The following is a 15,592-nucleotide window of genomic DNA, read 5'->3' on the forward strand; positions in this document are numbered from 1 at the left end:
GGCGCTTTGAGTTATGTTGGGGAGGGACTCCGAGCAGGACAGAAGTGTCTTTCATAACATGCTGACCATTAAATTTAAAAAAAAAAAAGTGGATTTAGTGTTGTGGTGGCTGTGAGAGGATGAACTGCTGACAAACCACAAAAGCGTGTGTGTGCGGGCGTTTCATGAGAACGCCTCCTTGTGCGCTCTCTCCTGAACGGCCGGACCGGGCTGCAAGCGGCGCTTTGATTTCCATAGCCCCGCCCCCGGCCGCGCTCCGGTTACCCGCCCCCCGCGTCGCCATTGGCTGGTACCGGCTAATTATGCAAGGTGGTCTATCCCCGCTGGTGGGGGGGAGGGGGTGTGGCTAAATTGTGAAAGAAGTCCTTTAGCAGGCTTAGAATAGAGTGCTTTATTGAGGATATCTCACAGGCTCAGTCATCAGGGGACCCCCTTGAAAAAAAAAAAAAAAAAATTGCAAGATTGTTTACTTACCAAAACTAAACATCAGCTCCAGCTCCGGCTGCTGCTCGTTCATTCCCAGAGCAGAATGCAAGGAATCCCCAGTATTCCTCGCACGCCGCGGAGCTGAAGGACCAGCGTGAGACCCTCCGAGACCGCTTGTTCCCCCCTCCCGAGCTGGGTTCGAGTCAGGGCCTCCTCCATCCGCTACCCCCCCAGGGTGGCTGAGGCCATGCCGCAGCCGCTGTCCTCCTTGCTGTGCGCCCTGCTGCTGTTGCTGCTGCCGCCTGGAGGGGCGGAGGCGGCCGTGCCCCTGGAGGACTTCTACCCCTTCGGCCCGGAGCGGGGGGACACGCAGACGGTGGCCCAGGACGACGGAGGCTCGGGACTCCTTGACATCTCGGTGGCGTTCCCCTTCTTTGGAGACAAGCACACGGGACTCTATGTAAGTGTGTTTATGTCTTTAAGTGTGTGTGTGTGTGTGTATGTGTGTGTGCTTGTGCGGACTTGGCGAAGCAAAGTGACAGGACTCCAGGGGGATGAGACGGAGCAGGGGGGCTGGCGCCCAGCCGCTACACCGCAGAGTTTCTGCATGTTTTGCCGTGTGTGTGTGTTTCTACTGCAAAAATGTTACGTTTCAAAATGTTGTCTCGTGATCTCAATCATGTTCTGTGACAAAAGAAATCTAAATTTTTCAATCCATTCCCCCACTAATCTTTCTCTTCAACTCTGTTGTGCTGATCTCAAATCGAAAATGATGCAACCACAATCAACAGGGACCTGTTCGTCATTTCACTCGTTTACAAACTTTATCGCACAAACAGGGTCAGCCCCTTCCACACCTACCCGTTGAAAAATGAAAATATAAAAGAATCTCACTTTTCTAAAAACCCAAGATGTTTTCCTAAAGCTGAAATATCTGTCAAAAAAATACGATTTTATATTACAAAAGCTTTTTCTGCAAAAAAACTTAGAATGACATTATTCCCATAAAAGAATATGATCTTTATTTGCTGAAAAATCTGTTTGTGTATGTTTGCGTGCATGTACATGTAACCTTCATTTCTGTCGTATTAAATGTTTGCCGTATCGTGCGACCCGCAGAAGAACTTTTCACCGGCTTTTCACGCACACACTTTGATGTTCCTTAAATCAGCACCACCTGTTGTGTGCGGATGCATCTCCTCCTCCTCCTCCTCCTCCTCTTCCTCCTCCTCCTCTTCCTCCTCATATCTTCAAATGGCCACCAGGGGAGGCTGAGGAACCACAGCAACAATTGGCATGTCAGTCAAGTTAGTCACCTTAGCAGCCTATTCAAATGTAAAAAAAAAAAAAAAATTGTTCGGTATGTAACTTTAATTTTCCCGTAGCGCTTACCTAAGGATATCAAAAGAGAGCCCTATAAAGAAAAAATCTTTTTTTTATGTAACTAAATATTATAAAATAAAAAAATGTAACAATAATATAATGTATAATAATAAAAACAAAATCCATAAAAATAAATATAACACTAAGCACAGTTCACAAATAAGAAATAATTCATATAATTGAAAAAAAATCAAAGTGAAATATAGTATATGTACAATTTCAATATTGTACTGTATGCTCTCATCTTAAATTGTATAAATATCATAAAATTGACTGAATCGACTAAATGCTGAAAGTGCTTTCCATATTCTGCCCTGCCTTTATTTTCGTCCACTGTGATTGACAAACAAGGAACCTCGGTAACCAGGCAGGCTGTCGCGGTGTTGTTGTGCTTTGTGTGGGGGAGTTTTCACATGTTGCTGTGGGATCCCCCCCCCCCCTCATAAGCCCCCCCCGCCCCCTCCTCCTCCCACGCCTCAGATAACATGGCAGGGGTCTTCCCCCTGGAACTGTCCAGCTGCTTTATCTTAGAAATGACCAATCAAGGCTTAACGCAACCCAGATGTCAGTCCCGTGCGCCGCGGCTCCCAAAACCGAGTGGCCCCCCATTTTTTTTTTTTCCTTCACCGTACATTTTAACGCAGGGGTTCGGGAGCGTGAAGGTCAGGGAGGACAGAGCACATGTTTGGAAGCAGATGTGAGCAAGAGATAGTTACGATCTGCCGCTTTTTATTGCGAGAGAAAGTGGAGAGAAAGAAGAAGTAGGCGGTGCCAGGAGTGAAACACATGATGCATGCACGTAGAAGCTCACAGAATATCTGGCCAACATCTGCAAGCGCTCATCTCTAAAGATGTTTTTTTTTTTTTAAATGCTCTGTTTTGAGCAAGCCGAACAAGTTGGTAATAGTTTAGCTTAGCGTAGCATAGATAGCGGAAAAGCCACTATACTAACTTAACTTTTTATTTTGTTTTATTTAGGAAACCACCTTTGACCTTATTTCCACTGCGCCGTAATGTCACAACTCAAATTTATATATACTATTGTCACTTAGCGTAGCCTAGCGACTAGGTGCTAAAACAAGAAGTGGGAATGCATGGGGGGGGCTCTTATGCTCACTTGTAATGACTCATATATATATGCACATGATATATATGTATTGCTTAACTTAGCACAAGAGCAATGTGCTAAAACAAGTAGGGGAAGCCTTTGACATCTTCTAATGACACAACTCACTTTACATCAAGGCCTATATTGTATGTCACTTAGCTTAGCATAGTCACAGAGAGTTAAAATAAGTTGCGCTCTTAGTTGGGGGAACCCTCTTATGTCTCGTTATCAACTGCACGGTACAAAATATGTCATTATGTTTAAAAAATATTTTTACTTTTGCCACCTGTGCAATGTGAAAAAAAACAGGAAACGATGCTTGAAAGAAAATATGAAAAAAAGAAGCAAAACAAGCTTGTTAATGAGATGCGAGATGTTCTCACTTGCCGTGCGTTGTTATGTTTGGCAGCAAGTTGTCGAGATTTGTCAAGACATAAACTGACTATTTTCCTTAATTAAAAAAGGAGCCCCGCAATTACCCGCAGAGTCGGCACCGTATTAAAGTTGTTCTGAAAGGGATTTATGTGCCGAAAAGTCTTTGGAGTAGCGGAAACGTCCGTCTTTTGACAAGAAAGAAGTAGTGTTTCCCCTCCTGTTGACGCCTGGGCATGGTCTCCTCCGTTCGGCGGGTTTGCTTTGGCCCGGCGTAAACCACATCAAAGTTTGTTGTGCTCCATAAAAGCGCCGATGCCGGCAGAAACGCACCCAAGCTAAATCCAGGATGTGTCCGCCACTCAATAAACTCCCCCTAACCAATCCTCCTCATTTTTTTTTGAAAGAAATATGGACAGAGATGTTTCTCCTGTGAGTCTGACCTTGGCTCTGTTTCGCTGGGCAGCACTTGAACCCGTTCACTCTCTCACATAAGTGCAAAGCCTCAGACACTTCTACCACTTGCACGGACAAAAGGTCCTCAGTTGCTCATAAATTCCGTCTATATATATTTATGGTCGATGTGTTCACGTACAGTTTATCCAATGTCATCGGAAGGCTCAGAAACACATGATTAGCGTGGGAGCTTCACAACTCCCAAATAGGCGTCCTTTTTAATCCGACTGACTCCCGCTATCGGATTGGGCTGACCTCGGCGCCCGTGTTCCGCAGAAGTCCAGGTTCTCACTCCATCCCGCTGATGCGAAGGGGAAGAAAACCGTGCTGGGGATCATTAAGTGAGCTTCCGTCCTTGTAGCCAAATAAAACTTCCTGGGCTGTTTTTATACCAAATGATGTTTTGAAGGCGTCAAGCCAAAGCTGGCCGGGTGCCTTCCACTGACTCTCCCTTCATGTTTTTGTTGTCACATGCTGCTTGGCCACGCGGGCGCAGATGCAAAGTTCATCTCCTTCAAACCTTCCTACCTACTCACATAACTACCGATTATCTACCGATCAAACCGGCTTAGCTACCTTCCTACCAAGCTTCCAACTGTCATCAGCATTTTGAGTTTTTGTTTTTTTAAAATGAATTATAAATCAAATGTATTATTATTATTGAGCGGAAGACGTGTGAACTTTCCATCCGCCCGAGTGACTTCCCAGTTAAGAATCTCTCGGTTTGCTCAGCTGCCTCGGAATAAATAAACCTCGCATGTGTTTGCCATTGGGGAAGTGCAAACATCTATCACTGATGATTCACTTCTCTCCTCCACAGGTGAACAACAACGGCCTGGTGTCTTTCCTTCGGGAGGTGTCCCAGTTCACCCCCGTGGCGTTCCCCATCGCCGGGGACCGCCGAGTCGTGGCGCCTTTCTGGGCCGACGTGGATAACCGGCGGGCGGGACGCGTCTTCTACCGACAGAGCCGCGAGCCGCTCACCCTCCGCCGGGCGTCCTCCGACATCCGAATGTACTTCTCAGACCTACCTGACTTCAACGCCACCTGGGTGCTCGTCTCCACCTGGCACCAAGTCACTTTTTATGGCGGCAGTTCTACCACGCCGGTATGGACGTCTCCCTCGAACCATGATTGTATAGATGCAAACGGGTTCTCTTGTCTGCAGGTGAACACATTCCAAGTGGTGCTCATCACGGATGGCGAGCTCTCGTTTACCATCTTCCAGTACAACAACATCACCTGGACCACCGGAAGGCACGCCAGTAGCGGGGGGGACGCAAATGGCCTGGGAGGCATTGCAGCACAGGTAAGCAAGGAAAGAAGGGAGGAAACTGTGATTCGTTAGTCGACTCTGATTGGCTACCCCACTTCCCGCCTTTCCCCAGGCAGGTTTTAACGCGGGTGACGGGAAAAGGTACTTCAACATTCCCGGCTCGCGCACCCAAGACGTGGCCCAGGTGGAGACCACCACCAACGTGGGCTTCCCGGGCCGCTGGGTTTTTCGCATCGACCACATCAATGTGGAGGTGGGCGGCTGCAATAACTCAGGTAGGAACGACGCCGGCTTTTGACCAACGGCGAGGAGTCCCTTTCACGCGGTGATTTGTTCCTCCAGCGTCAGTGTGCCCGCACTTGAGGCCTTGCCTTAACGGAGGCCGCTGCATCGACGATTGCATCACTGGAAATCCCTCGTTCACTTGCTCCTGCTTGTCGGGCTTCACCGGACGCCGATGCCAGATCAGTGAGTCGGCCCTTCCTGTGTCCGGACTGTGCATTTCAGGCACTAACGCAGAATTTGTAAAAGCCGTCACCGTATTTTGCAGATGTGGACGAGTGCGCTTCGTTTCCCTGCAAGAACGGAGGAACGTGTCAAGACCACGTCAACAATTTCACCTGTCAGTGTCCACCTGGATACACTGGCTCTCTGTGTGAAACAGGTACCATCACTGCAAAATATTGCAGTTATAGTAAAGGAATTAAAACAACATGAGTTGATAAATAGATGTGAGAAATTCGCTCTTGAATTCTGCGGCGTTCTCGTGAACATTCCCACAGCCGGGCGATGTGAAGATGTATCCGACCGACCTCTTGTGATACTTTCTTTGACGGCCAGCGGCGCATATTTGCAGCACGAGGGGAGCCGCGTGGCGGATATATCAATCGGCTGAGTAAATATTGAAATATGGATGTAACATTCCGTTGCAGATGTGGATGAGTGCAGGGACGGGCCGTGCCTCAACGGCGCTCTGTGCGTGCAGACTGCTGACAATTTCACCTGCGTGTGCCAGCCGGGCTACACTGGCGTGCTGTGCCAGACAGGTGGGACGCAGTTTGACAGTCAACAAATATACACAAAAGTTGGACACTTAAGCGTCTAAAACTGGCACAAACAAGAAAATGAAACTACTCTTAGCTTTATGCTATCATGTGATGTGAAACCCCATAGATGGGCTAATAGAAATTAGCATCATTGTACTTCCAATCAGTTTTATTTTGTAGTCCAATAATAATTTGATTTTGTGTCATTTTCTGTCGTAGAAATGGACAAGTGCGACTCGCAGCCTTGCTTGAACGGAGGCCAGTGCGTCAATCACGGCTTCAACTTTACCTGTCTTTGTCCCGCTCCGTTCACAGGAGTCGTCTGTGAGTCAGGTGAAATTCAGGTCAAATTTTCAACAACAACAAAAAAGACCTTTTTGGCTTCTGTGTTGTCACATGACGTGACCTAATTATTAATTGAATTATCATTTTGTTCCCCACAGAGCTAATGGAGCTTCAATTCAATTCAACCGAGTCCAAAAACCAAACTGGTGAGCTCAACTTTGCCCACATTTTTGTTGTCTTCTTTTTTTTTTATTTTTGTCTTTGCCTGTAGGCTCGTGCCAGCAGGACGAATGCGGCGAGAACAGGATCTGCCAATCGGACGGCGATTCCGGCGCACACCGGTGCTCGTGTGCTCCGGGATACTACGGCGACATGTGCCAAGGTAAGCCTGTCTGTGTCCGGACCTTGGAATTCCACCCGCTGCCTTGGAAGAGGTAGCATGCTGATGCATCGTTGTAATTATCCGTACCGACACATTTGAGTTGACCCGAGGGTTAGGCGGGCTGCCTCCTGTAAATATTTCTTTTATGGAGCATTCTTTATGAGTTTACCAACAAAAGAGGAAGCGCTTTTGTCTAGACGGCCAAATGTTTGTTTATGAGGGGATGCCGCAATCTGTGGTATTCAGTCATTGCTTCCCGCTGCACAAATATGAGGCTACTTATTTGCTCCTCTGGAGCACGGCCAGCACGCCACACTGAGTATCAAAACACAGACGCAATTTTGGAGAAAAAAGGGAAAACGAGTCGTGTCGTATTCGGAATGCAGAGACCAAATCATACTGCAAGAGTAAATTCCTACTTTTTAAGGATATCAAATATTTTTTACAGTGTGGCAAAAAATAACTATTCAAATTTTCAAGCCCCCAAAAAATTATTGCTATATGTTCATTGAATTGGAAGCAAAAAAAATGTAGATGCATCAATATTCAGCTTTCTGGTATTTGATGCGTTTGACCCCGCTGCGATCGTAAAATCCGACTAAAACCTTGACGCTTTGACTTACCTCTTAATCCAAAAAAGCCATGTGGAGAATATCAAGTGTTTCTATGTTGATTTGCGGCGGCGAGAGAGCAGAACCCAGCAGCATATCGTGCCTCGCCGTGGTAAAGCTCTTTGATAGCGGCGCTTCGGCAAACAGCATGCAACTTGTCACCCCTTAGCGCAACTAAGCGTCTCCTAAATCTTCCCAAATGCTTTTCTTGGAACGGCAAGTGGAGCAAAAAAAAAAAGAAAAAGAAAAGAAAAGCAAGCAGGACATCAGCGAGCGCCTCATGGCTTCAAAGGTAGCCAATGAAAGAGCACGTCGTGCTAATGAAGCTACCGCTAATGGGCCCCAGGGTTCTCGCCACATCGGTTCCGTATCACGAGAGGAATAAACTTCAAGGCATTTTTCTTTTGCGTGATACGGCTGCTTCCTCCGCCTTCAATTAGGATCGAGAACTTTTTTGTGTTAGTTGTCCCGCTCGCTCTCCCACTGGTGTTCCAAAGGGTTCAATTTTAGGGCCCCTGCTGTTTTCATTGTACTTGCCGCCTTTGGGTCCCATCTTAAGAAAACCTGGTATTTCCTTCACAGTCCCAAAAAAAAAAAAAAGCTTTCTCATCCAGGTCTTTCAGGAAATCATGAAAAAGGTGTGATTATTCTTCATGACTTGAATTTTATACATCGGGATGTCGGAATGAATCGAATCGGTTGAGGAATGTGGAAGCAGTAGAATGTCAAGTAGCAGAAAATATTTTTTTTGTGGGAACAGTGTGTGAATGCGCTTCACCGTTGACACAATAATAAGTCACATGGCAGCTAATCAATAACAAGATGAAAGACGCTCGCTATTCACTACAGATGGTCGCCATTCATTCACCATTCCAGCTCGCAGCCTGCCTTTTGTTTACATTTGGATCAGCACCCAAATCCACTCGCTAACTTTTTGCTATTTTTCTGCAGAGCAATGTCTGTGTCAGAATGGCGGCGTCTGTGTGGATAGCAACGGGACGTGTAAATGTCCCGCCTCCTACACGGGACTCTACTGCCAATTCGGTAAGTCTGGACTCGACCCCGTTTATTGTTTCGAAGTGGCCTGTTGGTGATTTTGTGATTTGCGCTCAGAGGTGACGCAGACGCCGTGCAACAACAATCATCCGTGTCCCGACGGGGGTCCGTGTTTGGAATACGGGGGTGCGTACCTGTGCACGTGTCAGACCAGCGCTGCAGAACTGGACCAGCAGGACTTTTACCCTTATGGTAAGAGTGCTCATTCAAGGCCACTAAGACATCGAGTGTATTTGTTTGGTTCATATTTATGTAGAATAAAGTTGTATTCTTGATTAATTAAACTATTTCAATGGAGATTTTTTTTTTTATTTAGTCATTTTATTTTCAAATAACAAAAGTTGTAATGTTTATAAACATTTTCAGTCACATTTTCAAGGCCACTAAGACGTTTACAAACATCCAGTGTATTTGTTTGGTTCATATATCTTTGTAGAATAAAGTTGTATTCGAGATAAAATAAAATCTTTTTTTTTTAATTTAATCATTTTATTTTCAAGGTGTAATATTGATAAACATTTTCTTTAATTTTTCCAATCTGCTCAAATAGCTCTCGGCAGGCAGGTTTGAACAGCCAGACGGAAGGAAGGAACACAGTCAAGTGTCGCTTTGTGTTTTTCAGTACAGCCCCAATCCGTCTGCGACTCGAGCCCGTGTCTCAACGGCGGCTACTGCTACGAGCGAGACGGCGGCTACACGTGCCAGTGCACCCACGGACACTGGGGCAAACACTGCGAGAAAGGTACCGACATCAATTAGGGTGGGCAAGCCGACAAAGTCACAAAAATGAGCAAATGTTACCTACATGTGGTTTTAGTGCGACTCAATACGTGCGCCTCCGGTCCGTGTCGCAACGGGGGCTCGTGCAGGGAGGAAGCGGGCAGCTACAGATGTGTGTGCCCATACAGGTTCACCGGAAAGCACTGTGAAGTGGGTGAGTGGGCCCTTAATGGATTTTAAAATGAGGCTGTAACCACTGAGGGGGGCGGGGGCACTGAAACATACAATCCGGAAAAGTACCAGATATGTTCCAGATGCACCGAATGCTTTCATTTTTTTTTTTTTATGAATTTTTGTCATTTAGGGAAGCCAGATCCGTGCGCATCCAGTCCTTGCGTGAATGGAGGGACGTGCTTCCACTATATCGGGAAGTACAAGTGCGAGTGTACCGACTTCTTCACCGGAAGACATTGTGAGGTCAACACTGCCACGCACCGTCACGCAGGTCAGCCATCTTTTACCCCAAAACAATCTTGTTTTATTTATAGTTTTTTTTGCAACCAATGTTGTTCCTATAAAAAGGAAAAGCGCCTTTTTTTTTTCCTTCACCATCATTTTTACTTCAATTTTGTAATGTTACACGCTGCCCCAAAATAGGACAATATTTTGGTCCGATTCCACCTCTAATCTGACGCAACCTCGTGGCGCTCCGATGACCCTGGCCGTGTCCATGTGACGCTAATCTTAGCGTGGTTGCTGCCCTGTAGCGGCACAAGCCCGTGTACAAGTAGCAAGCGAGTAAAAGTTATTTCAAGTCAAAGTCCAGGACATATGAGCATTGAGGCCAAGCTCATTTTAGTCTCAATGTGCCCCTGTTGCTAGTGCCATGTCCTGGTGGTAACTTTTTGCAATATTTAATTGAGTGATTTCATCTTCAAATCAACGTGGTAAAAAAAAGAAAAGATCCTTGTTTGTCATTCATAAGCTCAATTGAAGTGGCTGCCAGGTAACATTTTATTTCCACTGGTTTTCCGGTGGGATTGAGCCCAATGAAATCTGCCTAGCAACAAGTGACAATGGAAACATGACTCAGGAAGCAGCTTCCAAACTTTTGTCGTACAAAAAAATACAAAATTGTTTTTGCAAATCTGTTTTTTCTTCTTAAGAATTCCTTTTTTTTCTCGTTCTTTCTTGCTAACAAACGCCACTTGATTATTCCAGAGATGGGTTGCGGGCCGCCACCGCAGGTGGAGCACGCCGACGTTCAGTTCTTGTCCACCTTGCCGGGATCGGTGGCCGTTTACCTGTGCCGGGCGGGATACGTGGCGGTGCCCAGAGCCACGCAAAGTGTCTGCGGCGTCCAGGGCGACTGGAGCCAGCCTCCCGTCTGCGAAGGTGCATCACAACAACCCACAATCCAATCCTCAAATGAATTCCCATAAAACAAAAGATACTAGTTAGTTCTATCCTTCCTCCAGAACTCAACGGCTGCTTATCCGAGCCGTGCATCAACGGCGGGACGTGTCGCAACCACGGAGGCTCTTACGTTTGCGACTGTGAGCGAGGCTATGATGGAAACCAATGTCAGACAGGTAAGTGCTTCATTATATTTGTCAGGTCGAATTATTTCTAATTTGCACTCTATTCTATGTAAGACGTCAACGAGTGCTTGTCGGAGCCGTGCAAGAACGGAGGAACCTGCGAGAACCAGCCGGGGTCCTATTTGTGTCGTTGTCCGGTGGGCCTCAAAGGACGCCACTGCCAAACGGGTACACATAAAACATACTGACTGTATTATTCGTTACAAAACAAAGACCTCAAACATGCTTGTTGTGTGTGTTTGTGTGCGTGTGCGTAGAGCAGGACAGCTGCGAGTCCAACCCGTGTCTGAACGGCGGCGTGTGTCGGGCCTCCAAGCGGACGTACGCGTGCACATGCAAGGATGGCTTCTTCGGCGACCGGTGCCAGATGTGTAAGTGACTTTCCCTCCTCCCTCTCATCTTGCTCAAGTTCAGCCAGTTCACACACTTTGTTTGGGAGCAGCGCTGTCACAAGTGTTTGACTCTGTCGCCCCCTAGTGGAGGACCCTTGCGTGCTACACCCTTGCGGGAGGAGGGGGGAGTGCAGAAGTGACAGAAGAGGCAACTACGACTGTGTGTGCAAAGCCGGACACACCGGGAAAGACTGTGAGAAAGGTTGGATGTCTTTATTTGAGTTTATGTGCTATTTAGAAGTTTTGATTGATTTATTTTTTACCTGGCTCCCTAACTTGTTCCTAGATCTGCTGCCCCCCTCCGGCCTGCACGTACAGCGTGTGGAAGAGAGCGAGTTGGAGCTACGTTGGGACCAGCCGGAGGCGTCTTCTACGGCGTGGCTGAGCGGCTTCGTGGTGACGTACGCGCCGCACGGCCGCGGCGGCGCCCGCAAGGTCGACTTTTTGGACCGGCAGAGCCGACGGCACGTTCTGCGAAGTCTGGTGCCCGGCCTGCTCTACAACATCTCCACCTACTCCATCAAGCGCAACGCCAACAGCGACCACGTCAGCAGGCCAGCCACCGCTCTCATACGCACCAGTCAGTGGCAGACACACTTTTCTCACAGATACTACGAAAAGGCTCACCGCTGAAATATGTTCGTCTAATACTCTGAAATGCGCTCGTATACTGAAATCGTGCGTGAAAGCATTTCAGTAGCGTCTCATCGTTTTTCCGTCAAGCGGTTATACTCATGTTGACGGTATTGTTTGTTTTCTAAAAGGGCCTCGGCGGGTGGAGCATCTTCAGGTGCTGAACGTGACGGCGTATGACGTGCGGCTGAGCTGGAGCCTCAACCTCAAGGCCACTCGACACGCGCCCGTCAGCAGGATTCGAGTCACGCTAACATCTGAAGACGGTGGTCAAACGCAGACAGTCCTGCTCAACACCACCACCAGCGAACTTACCTTCAGGTCAGACCCTGAACCAGTCACAAACCCAACTATCTACCTACTTAGCAACCTACCTCGTAACCTTCAATTCTACCCACCAACTAGCTAGCTGCCTACTTTTTAACTACTAAATAGCTAGCTACTTAACTACCGACCTTTTAAAGTTGGATAAATCCCAGAGCCAGTAGGCAGTAATTAAAATGCTCTGCTTGGCCAAAGTGTGTTTTTGTTCTTACCGCTAGAGGGTGGTGTTGCACAACTCTATGTAATGTAACGTCTACTGTCATGATCTTTTCAGTTCTCTGCTTCCTGCCCACAAGTACACGGTGGACGTGTTGGCGCAAAGTGGACTCAGACCCGATGAGTTTCCCTCCACAAGCCACTCGGCAGGACCCTTGCACTTTTGGACCCGTAGGAAACCTTTTTTTACAGATAGAATTGATTTATTTCCCTGCCAATTTCAAGAATATACATTTAATTTGTTTTGTGGTGTTGCCTGCAGGGCCCTCCCCCCCACAGAACTTGTCGCTGGCCCACGTGACCGCGAACTCGGCCGCTATTACCTGGACCCGCCACCCGGGGCTGGTTTCGGACGGCTTTGTGGTGAACGTGACGCGAGGGCTGACCACCAGGAGCCGCTTTCTGCCCGGCGGCCTGGTGGGCTCGTACACGCTCCGAGAACTGACGCCGGCTCAGCTCTACCGCCTCGCCCTCACCTCCGTCAAGAAGGTGGGACAGGAGCAGATCCACAGCCAGCCTCAGTACCTGGACTTCACCACCTGTGGGTAGCACAAGTCCACCTGACAATTTGACATTTAAATGAATTTCTTGAAATGATTATTTCTTTGGGCTCAGTGCCGATGGAAGCCAGGCCCGGAAGAAGAGAACGACCGATTAAGGAAGGACGAAGGCTGTCTCAGCCTCAGAACCAGGGAGGTGGCCCGGAACCAAGGTGGGAAAATACCCAAAAAGATAATACCAAAAAATTCTAGTTATACTGACATGGATGTTCTCTCCAGATACACTGAACTGATTGACAGGAGAGGAAAGATCACAGCCAAGTTCACACACTTACCAAGAAAAGCCATTCGACATCGGCCCAGTAAGCAAAGTAAAACACTTTGTGGATTTAAAAACTTTCAACTACGTAATATTTTGTTGTACATCGATGTAGTTTTGGCCATTTCAGTATTTCCACCCATTTTATGTTTTCTACATCTGCATGTTTGTGTGACATTTGTTTACGTTAAGGAGGCCCCCCCCAAAAAAAATCTCTCGCTTAAGTCGTTCCATGTGTGTCTCTAGATTAGGCAAAATGATCTCTTTTTTTTTTTGACATGTTAAGATGTGTTGTTATGCTTTGCTAATTGAATTATGCTGCCGATGACATCATCAACTCCAAAATGGTGACTCTTGCTCCTCAATTCAAGTCACTGTAAATTTGTGAAGCTTTTTTTTTTTTTTTTTTAAGAATGATATTTTTACTTGGCAGAACCCCAACCGCCGGTTCGATTGGAGAGGATGGAGGAGACCACAAACAAAATCAGCCTGGCGCTGGAGATTCAAGAGGAGACCACATCCGGGGCGAAACTCGGTAGGTGTCGCCCCATCATTCAACTTGAAGATTTGGACCACCATGTTGCTTTGGATATCGAGAAATCTTGGGTATTTTTCGGGTAGTGATGATATCAAATAGGCTTGTTTTGTTTCAGAGTCGTCTCAGGACTGTCTCACTTTGACCTGCCTGAATGGCGGCACATGCAGAAATAACGGGGGCGACTCGCACGTCTGCGACTGCACCACTGGTTTCAAAGGCGCACAGTGTGAATTGTGTATGTTGACACACACACACACACACACACACACACACACACACACACACACACACACACCTCTATTTGGTCTTAGTACATGAAACCAAGAATCCATTTCAGAACCACCCCATAGGTAAAAAAATCTTAAAACTCATGTAGAATAAACAAATAAATCAAGTGTGTTGACTTTTGTCCTGGATTTGAACTTACCCCACAGAAGACTTTAATCACCCCCCTTACTTGTCACATGGCAATTGAAACTTCTTGGACTTTGACACATGGTGACCAAAGTGACAAGTCAAGGGTTTCTTTTCTTCACACTGTGGCTTGCTGCTTTCTGAGTAGGATTTTTAGCTTGTGGTCAGATGGGTCTGTGGTGCAAAACCTAGAAGAGCTCTCTTTGTATTGTCACCCAGAGGATTTTTTTTAACATCAGCAAAAAAAAAAAATATTTAGCGAAGATACAAGAACTTTTTGGGAGGCAAAAATAAAGTTGGTCAGAGTAAAAAAAAAAGCTAAATCAAGCAAATTTTGTTTTTGCGCAGCGTGCCAGCGAGTGCCTCACCCGTGCACCCGCCTCTACTCAGAGACAAAGAGCGAGCCCGTGTGGGAGGGCGACGTCTGCCATTACGTGTAAGTATCCCCCTTCGTGATCTTATTTGAAAAAATGTTCAAGAATTATTCAAAATACATACTTTAAATTGCCACTCATATTACTAATACAGAAACAACTCCTGGAATGTTAAAGAGTAAAAAAAAAACAATACACTCAAGAAAAAATGTCCCTCTTTGAATTTCAACTTTAATGTTATTCTATTGCTTTAAAAAAAGACTCCTCATAAGATTGTGACTATTCTCAGCCTGGCTTTTTTTTTTTCTAATCCTCCATTCTTCCTTTTGTTGTTCTTGCAGGTACAAAAGAACATATAAGGTACAACAAGATGTTTGCTACCAAGAGGTTTGCGAATCGACGCTTCAACAGAAAAGTCAGGGTGAGTTTGGATCTGATGTTACAGTAATAATAAATTCAATTTTAAAAAAAAAAATACAAATTTCCAATCTTCTCATCTCCCATAATAACAGTCAGACGAACAAGCAGACAACAGTGAAGGTTAGTCTGCTTTGCTTTAACCAATGATCACAAAGGGCCCAAAACCCGCATCTGATGTTTTTTTTTTTTTTTAATTCTAGAACATTTGAAGGCCAGCACAAGAACCGTACCTATGGAAATGTCCATGTTGTTGTTAATAATGTCCGTGAACTAGCTGGTTGCAAGATAAGATAAGACGAGGTTCTGCTGGTGTTGTTGATGGACATCCTGTAACATTTCAGGCTCCAGAACTCTGACAATCTCCTTGCGAATTGCAAAAATTCATCTCTTCCTATCTCTGATGATGGCGCAGTGTTTTCTTTGTAAAATAGCTTGATTATTATTGTTATTATTATTATTGTTATTTTTATGTATTAGCAGGCATCGCTGCTCGTTATGCTGTACATAGTGTTCATAGGCCAATTTTGTAGGTGAATATTTTAATAATAAAAATGTTAAAATGTCCATTGGGTTGCAGCCTTTTATTCTGACAGTAATAACTTTTTTTTTTTTACAGTACAAGCACATTTATAATACCCGAATAGCGTACATATGGATGAATTGCATAATTTATATTGAAGTTGTTACTTTTTGTAAACCTTTTAACCAATAAAAATTACCACAGCAGGTAAAGTGATACT

The 15,592-nt window shown here is 46.0% G+C and overlaps 1 protein-coding gene across 3 annotated transcripts; it reads left to right on the forward strand.

The window, feature by feature from the left end:
- Window positions 1-27: 27 nt before the first annotated feature.
- sned1 (sushi, nidogen and EGF-like domains 1) lies at window positions 28-15,590 on the forward strand. Of its 3 annotated transcripts, none has more exons than XM_088393163.1 (32): window positions 28-886; window positions 4,566-4,853; window positions 4,914-5,054; window positions 5,134-5,296; window positions 5,364-5,489; window positions 5,572-5,685; window positions 5,954-6,067; window positions 6,287-6,400; window positions 6,511-6,558; window positions 6,624-6,734; window positions 8,297-8,389; window positions 8,459-8,593; window positions 9,024-9,143; window positions 9,219-9,335; window positions 9,486-9,626; window positions 10,343-10,516; window positions 10,600-10,713; window positions 10,777-10,890; window positions 10,980-11,093; window positions 11,200-11,316; window positions 11,401-11,694; window positions 11,879-12,068; window positions 12,346-12,458; window positions 12,550-12,828; window positions 12,903-12,999; window positions 13,067-13,158; window positions 13,540-13,641; window positions 13,760-13,879; window positions 14,407-14,494; window positions 14,774-14,853; window positions 14,939-14,972; window positions 15,053-15,590. In XM_088393163.1, exons 1-31 carry the CDS (start codon window positions 674-676, stop codon window positions 14,968-14,970), a joined length of 4,158 nt encoding a protein of 1,385 aa, XP_088249289.1. In that variant the 5' UTR covers window positions 28-673; the 3' UTR covers window positions 14,971-14,972; window positions 15,053-15,590. The 3 variants fall into 3 exon arrangements, with proteins under 3 accessions (XP_088249289.1, XP_088249290.1, XP_088249292.1); XM_088393164.1 differs by having other exon boundaries at window positions 14,945-14,972; XM_088393166.1 differs by having other exon boundaries at window positions 13,067-13,149.
- Window positions 15,591-15,592: the final 2 nt, after the last annotated feature.

The sequence above is a fragment of the Syngnathus floridae genome, chromosome 13 (assembly GCF_059516105.1).
Source record: "Syngnathus floridae isolate MCC-2025c chromosome 13, RoL_Sflo_1.0, whole genome shotgun sequence".
In the NCBI taxonomy this organism is placed as follows: Eukaryota; Metazoa; Chordata; class Actinopteri; order Syngnathiformes; family Syngnathidae; genus Syngnathus; species Syngnathus floridae.

What these genes read in the sequence shown, in the direction of transcription:
- sned1 (XM_088393163.1), top strand. Translation starts at nt 674, where the DNA reads ATGCCGCAGCCGCTGTCCTCCTTGCTGTGCGCCCTGCTGCTGTTGCTG. An exon ending in GTACCTGGACTTCACCACCT is followed by an intron (nt 12,829 to 12,902) that starts GTGGGTAGCACA and finishes CTTTGGGCTCAG; the next exon opens with TGCCGATGGAAGCCAGGCCC. An exon ending in AGGCGCACAGTGTGAATTGT is followed by an intron (nt 13,880 to 14,406) that starts GTATGTTGACAC and finishes GTTTTTGCGCAG; the next exon opens with CGTGCCAGCGAGTGCCTCAC.